The sequence below is a fragment of the Lampetra planeri genome, chromosome 37, assembly GCF_965212315.1.
Source record: "Lampetra planeri chromosome 37, kcLamPlan1.2.h2, whole genome shotgun sequence".
Classification (NCBI taxonomy): Eukaryota; Metazoa; Chordata; class Hyperoartia; order Petromyzontiformes; family Petromyzontidae; genus Lampetra; species Lampetra planeri.
The window spans coordinates 6,920,797-6,927,586 of record NC_136143.1 but is presented as its reverse complement, the minus strand read 5'-3'; the positions used below and the strand labels follow the sequence as shown (position 1 = coordinate 6,927,586).

The following is a 6,790-nucleotide window of genomic DNA, read 5'->3' as shown; positions in this document are numbered from 1 at the left end:
TGTTGCCAACCTTGCCTGGTATACAGGAGGTCGTGGGTTTAATCCCGACCCTGATGCCTGCTGTATATCTGGAGTTTGCATGTTCTCTCCGTGGTCATGTGGGTTTTTCTCCCAGTCCTTCGTGTTTTCCCTCCATTTATAAACATGTGTTTGGAGTATTTGGCTGCTGTACATTTTCACGCAATAAGCCACTTCGTTGAGCTGTCATTTGTGGCCAGGTTGCTTCTAATAGCTACATAGATCAGTGGGTCTTAACCTGGTAAATTAAAAAGAGTTTAGTTTAGTCAAGTGAATCTACTGTTGGATGAGGGCCTCCCCCCCCCCCCCCTCCCCCCTGTGGAGCATACTGGACATCTGTGAGAAAGAGCTGGAGCTCATCGGATTCCTCTAGTATGAATAAACACGGAACATTTAGTCCATACTTCATCATGCTGTTCCGTAAAGGTGGGGAGCATGGATATTATTTGAACACCGTAAAGTGGCTGGTGTTGGTGTTTGGTCACAACAGCATCCTAACCTTGCAGGATGTGAATGTCATGTCAAGCCGCCCCGATGGTAAACCCTTCCACGTACGTCCCTTTTCCAATCCACTGCTGGATGAAGGCCTCCCCATGTCATGGGGGTCGTGAAGGTCACAAGACCACAACACCAACACTGGACATCGGAAACAGATGTTTCAAACTAAGCTTTTATTGTGGATCAAACGGTTACAAATGATGGTATAACATGCACCCCACCCGTACTGCAAAATGTAAATGTCGCATATATTGGCTGCGAAAACTGTATAGGTTAGATTGCGGTTCTGCATTGTGCAGAACAATACGGTTGTGGTCAAGCCCTGCGTGTGGTTCCCTTGCTACTGGTGGCAAGAAGGGAACTACAAACCTCTGGGCACAATTTAAACCAGCAGGTCCTTTGGGTGGGTGGTGGCACAGTCATGAATTTTGTCACTGTGTAGGGGTGTCTGTAATTTACCCCACAGCAACGATATTTTAATCTGTTCATGAATCTGGATTTGGAGCTGGTTGCTCCCGACTGCCCCGGTGGGTTGTGATGTAGGGGTTATGGTTACTTAGTCATGAGATGGTGTTGGTGGAAAGTCACGTTGGAGAATTTGTCAGTCGAAAATAAGAAAATATTAACATATGCAGAATACTTGAGACACATGGGCGGGTTTGGGAGTTCCACAAATCTCTGCACCCCCCCCCCCCCTCAATGCATTCGTAAGTGCTGAATCTCAATCGGAGGTTTAATCTGAACTGCGTCGGTCTCGGGTCGGTGACCTGTAAAATATTTTCGCACCTGGCACACCACATCCAGTGTACCTCTTGTTATGACTTTGGCCAACTAGCAGCCACGTGACAACGACTGCCATCTTATAACGGTCACCCAGAAAATATCCGGCGAGAAATGAAGCCCCCGTGCGCTTGCACCGCCGACATTTTCCAAGCGTTGGCGGCAGCTTCAAGGAAGCCGAATTCTGGCTCTGAAGAGTGGGGGGAGGGGGGGGGGCTGGCAGACGTGCTAGTGCTTGTAGGGTGCTGCGTCACCCAGCATGTGCCAGCGCTCCACCCGCTTGTCCGGGTACTTGAGGCACTCGTACCAGTGCTTGAGCGCTTCTCCCGATGCCTTCGCTCCCAGCTCCACGGAGCCTGCGGTGGGAGGGGGAACCGTGGCAACGGAACATCGGCTCAGACGGCGTTCGGGGTGGGTGAGTGCTCGGGCACGTGACGGGGTGAGTGAAGGACGCTACTGGGCATTCGGGAGGCAGTCCGCCCTCCAACAACAACTGAGGGCAGAGGAGCGACGGTCACAACAACGAGTGGAGTGCCGGGTGGCTAAAATTCAGCTAGAGGGCACAGCTGGTGCATCTGCTCGTCAGCCAATGGCAACTGGGTCTGTCCCGTCACCTGCCAGCGAGACTTAAATACTTTACGCGGCCTCAAAAGTGCACCTCGCCTGGCACAGGCGCCGTGGTGACGTCACCGTCACTTAGTTGCGAATGGCGGCTGTTGTTGTTGGGCTTGTGAGATGGTGTTAAGGGGGGTGAATGAGTGAGAGCGGAGTAGGTGAGTTGGTTCATGTGAACGGGTTGAATGAGTGAGTGAGAGGGTAGAACGGAGTTGGTGTGGGTGGAGTGGATGAGGAATTAACTTGGGAATTGGTGAGTGAGCGGACCGGGCGAGGGAGTTCGCGAGCGAATGAACGTGCTCGATATTTTTCACCGGCCACCTGTGTGACAACACAAGCGGGGCCATCACTCCGACCGACATCAAACACCCGCCGTGCTCCCCCCTTCACTTCTGTCTCTCTCCCGACCCTCACCGATGAAGTCGTTGGACTTGCCGAGGTCGTAGTCCCACACGGCGACCTCCAGGCTCTTGCCGGCGAGCTCGTTCTGCCGGAGGGCGAAGAAGAATTCCTGTGGGTTACGGGAAGGGCTTGGGTCAGGTAGGCGGGGAAGGGTTACTCCTGGCAGCGGGAGGGGACATGTGAGCGCATGGCGTTCTTCATGGGACCTCCCTTGCCAGTATCAATATCAGAATAGGTTTTACCCTTTCTGGCACTAAAACAGGTGTTTACGATATTACAACATCAAACAAACATTTTGCAAGGAATCATGTCTGCATTAACCACATATACTTGTGGCGAACATGCAAACAAAAAAACACATGCTATGGCAGTATGTGTATTGTCTTTGAAACTGATTGGTCCACACACCAGAGACAGTTTTCTTTGAGCCTCGTCTCAAACAGTGTTAGACCAGAGGACGCCAAAAGGCGAACAGCACAAGGGCAATGCACCATCAGGACATTGAGAGCTCGGGATGAGTAGCTACATCATTCCTATGTTGATTCTAAATGTTTCTGTTTCGTGTTTTAACATCTTAACACCTGTTTTATAGCCAGAAAGGGTACAAACGATTCTTATAGCACGAGTTTGTATTCGTGGCCTCTCAAGATTTGCCCCGATGTGAAGGAGGAAGGCTCGTGAAGGACGCTACTGGGCAGTCGGTGAGGCGGTCGCCCTACGGCAACAACGGAGGGGCAGAGGAGTGACGCTCGCAACAACGAGCGGAGCGGCGGGCCGGCTAAAGCAAGCTGGCACCGTAGGGAGCACAGTCATCTCTGTCGGTCAACCCACGGCACCTGGGTCTGTCCTGTGACCCGTCGACAAGATTTCCACATTTCATGTTGCGCCATGTGCCGTATTGTATACAAGTTACCCGGCACTCTGTGTGCACGGACTGAATCTGTACGTGACATTGCAATCGCCGCGTCACAAGGTGATGTTCATTCAGAACTCTGGCAGGCAGCAGCAGCAGCAGCGCACCCGTCACCTGGTCACCTGGTCGTCGCCAGAGAACGGCCGCTTCGTTCGTCCACCGCTCCAGACCAGGCAGCAGCACCTCGCGTCCCGTGACCTCGTTTTGTGAGACGCGCGAGATTACGTAACCTGTTGGGGAGGTCCTCACCTCGTTAAACTCGGGGTTGAGGCACTTCTTTTTCACCGCGGTCTTGAATCTGAACTTCTTCCCGGAGTCGGGGTTCAGCTGTCTGCTCGTGGAACAACACGCGGGGAGGGGGGGGGGGGACGGCACACCGGGGTGTAAGCGGGCGGCTCGCGTAAGGAGCGGCGGGCACAAAGTGTGCCGCACAGGGACAGCTGCCAATGGGAGTCCCCTCTTGGCTAGACTGGCATACGGTTGAGATGAGATGTAAGGCGCCTCAAGTTGCCGAGGCATTAAGGCAATGGCCCTGTTCATGCAAATCTTTCGTCTTAAATGACGACTGGTGAAGCCAGGTGACTGGGAGACGTTGCGAGTGTGGGAGACACGGGGATGAAAAGTCGGCGACGGGGTGAGAGCTCACATTAGGGGTGGGAGACACAGGGTGATGGGGTGGGTGTGGGAGACACGTGGAGACACGGAGAGACACGGGGAGGCGGGCGTGGGAGACACGGGGAGACGACACGGGGTGACGGGGAGGCGGGCGTGGGAGACACGCGGAGACACGGAGAGACACGGGGAGGCGGGCGTGGGAGACACGGAGAGACACTGGGAGGCGGGCGTGGGAGACACGCGGAGACACGGAGAGACACGGGGAGGCGGGCGTGGGAGACACGCGGAGACACGGAGAGACACGGAGAGACACGGGGAGGCGGGCGTGGGAGACACGGGGAGACGACACGGGGAGACGACACGGGGTGACGGGGCGGGTTGCTCACATCTTGACGAAGGGGTCCGAGTAGCCGTTGGAGTCCATGGAGGCGAGGTGAGCGCAGCGCATCACGGACACGACGAGGCCGCCGCGCTGGCTGCTGTAGAGCAGCGCGAGCAGCACGCGGCCGCGCTCCCGCTGCGCTCCCCGCTCCCCCGCCTCCCGCTCCGTCTGCGGGGAAACGAGGAAGGGAAACAAGCGCGCAAGGATTCTGCGACGGCTTTCCAACACGCGTTAGATTCTCAGTCGTACAACGGAGATGATATCATCATTATTAAGCGTTATGTGCGTATGTTGAACTTCTTTCGCGCCGTACGTAGCCAACCGTGCGAATCGAATTAAGGCCAATGTCTTAAACAGAGGGTCCTTGCCTATAGCATCTGGCAATTTCACCAGCATCGATTCAAACGGAGACGGGGACAAAACCGGTCCAGAGTTTTGCTTGATCCGAGTCAATACTATTGAAATGAAGCACTTTCAGAGGTCTGGGTAGGTACCGTTTCTAAAGGTTTTTAGCGACACAAATTGGGCCAGATCACTTTACGTGGCCACCCCCCCCCCCTCCAACAAAATCAATTACGAATCGTAATGCTGGCTGCAAAGAGCCCTACGTGTTAAAAAACGAAACGCGTCTAAAGTGACTGCTCGCCGGCGAACGTGAAGGAAGAACGAGGAGAGTGGCGATCGAACCCCGGAGGCGTCAGGCAGGGAAAGGGGCGGCACTCACGGGCAGCCGCTTCTCCAGGCACACGTTGTAGCTCTTTGCCTGCTGGGGGCTGAGCCGGCGAAGGGCGACGCGCGTCTCGCCAATGAACTCGTTGTGACCGATCCGATCCTGGTCGAACACCGAGACCCTGGCCACAGGAAGGCCGCAGAGAATCGGGAAGACAAAAGAAAAACGAACCGCGATGGTGAATAACCGCCTCGGTCGGCGGCTGTGTCGAGGGAGGGTGGGGGGGGGGTGACCACGAACTACGATTGGAAGAAAAGAGGTTTATCAACATTTGTGTCGAAATTATTGGAATTATATTACAGCCCCCCCTTGGTCTATCCACTGCTAGATGAAGTGTTTCTAAATGTCACAATACAATTATAATGTGCTGCCCCTTTGTAGTTCCACTACTCAACAGCACTTGACCCCCAAACAGTCTGACAGAGGCTACACAGGGGTGGGATATTCAGTCATTTGCGAGTGACGATGCGCGCTGGTGCGTGCGCGCGTGCGTACTGTAAGGTTTTTTTCAAGATGTCCTCGTCCGTGATGCCGTGGTACGTGAGGCGCTCGTTCCACTCGGGGTTCAGCGTGTGCTTCACCGTCTTGGAGCGAAGCTTATTCGCCTGAGAGGGGAGCACACACCGCACACATCCACTATGCGGACAGGCAGGAAGGGCCACCCTCTTTGGTGTTTCCCTCCACGTTCAGAATCAACGTGCGATAAGCCACTTGGTTGAGCTATCATTTGTGGCCAGGCTGCTGCGTGGAAAAAAGAGCTAAATCGCTCAGTTGGCGGCTTGACCTGGCAAAAAAAAAATAGTTTAGTTTTAGAGAGGTAGGTGAGGGAGAGAGAGAGGAGAGAGGGAGAGAAAGGCAGGGAGAGAGAGAGTGAGGGAGAGACCACCAGCCAGGCATCTGTCTTCACGGCCACAGCGGCACCAGCAAGCCGCGACCCCGTCGGGTAAGGACGGCGGTGATGGCACGCGACGCTTAACGTTGCATTCCTACAAATGTCAGTGTCGTTCATTCCTGCGGCGTCTCGCAACGCTGCTGTAGCAGACTTTGTAATGCGGAGGTTCAGTGAGGTGGGGGGGACATCGCAGACGAGCCGGACGGCGACCAGAGCCGGCGCTTTCCAGTGCCGGCGCTTTCCAGTGCCAACAATTTCCCCAAGCTCTGTGATCCTATATTAATAAGTTTGGCCAACTCGATTAAACAACGACAACAATAATTCGTAACGGGTGAAAAAAACATCACCTTTTTGGTATAAAATAAAAAAAAAACTATGAATGGTCACAAATACTTAGAAGCGGAGAGAATAATACCGAATGTCAGGGACTAGGTAGAACAAATACTGCTCAAATACAGGATAATACTCAAATACAGGATAAAGACCGAAACAGGAAGACTTCTTCACAATTCTGGCGAATACGCCCGATGAAGCGGGTCGTTGTCATCACCAGCGAAATGCCGCACTCGGACTGTGAATGTTGTGGGTTTACCCTCCAACGCACCGGGTGCACGCCGGAGTAGTGACCAATCGGCACGTTTTGTTCCCGCGATATAAACCCTTTACCAATTGGGTGGTGGCGGGTGCAACGACACATTTATATTGACGCGATCTAGCCCAAAAAATTAAAATAAAAACCCTTTGTTACGGATAATATTGGTCGCGAAAGTCTACTTCGTGTTCAACAGTATTAGGGGCAGCAGCGCCGTGGTGGTGGGGGGGGGGGGGTGGGGGAACTGGGGGGGGGGCTCCGGCTCACCTTGCTGGCTCCGGGCATGAGGTGCAGCTTGACGTAGGGGTCCGCGTGCCCCCCTGAGTGGCTCCTCTTTAGACCCTGCGGCGGGG

General features: G+C 54.3%; 1 protein-coding gene across 13 annotated transcripts in view; it reads right to left on the bottom strand.

Moving 5' to 3' along the window:
• Positions 1–670: 670 nt before the first annotated feature.
• The window catches only part of LOC144730989 (rabphilin-3A-like), a 57,696-nt gene continuing 51,576 nt past the window's right edge, over positions 671–6,790 (bottom strand). For all 13 annotated transcript variants that reach the window (XM_078611917.1, XM_078611923.1, XM_078611929.1 and 10 more), the window contains 7 exons: positions 6,705–6,779; positions 5,449–5,558; positions 4,948–5,074; positions 4,228–4,391; positions 3,476–3,557; positions 2,326–2,422; positions 671–1,652 (listed from right to left, as the gene is read on the bottom strand). In XM_078611917.1, the coding sequence (XP_078468043.1) occupies positions 1,525–1,652; positions 2,326–2,422; positions 3,476–3,557; positions 4,228–4,391; positions 4,948–5,074; positions 5,449–5,558; positions 6,705–6,779 (783 nt within the window). In that variant the 3' untranslated portion in view covers positions 671–1,524. The remainder of the gene's footprint in view (positions 1,653–2,325; positions 2,423–3,475; positions 3,558–4,227; positions 4,392–4,947; positions 5,075–5,448; positions 5,559–6,704; positions 6,780–6,790) is intronic.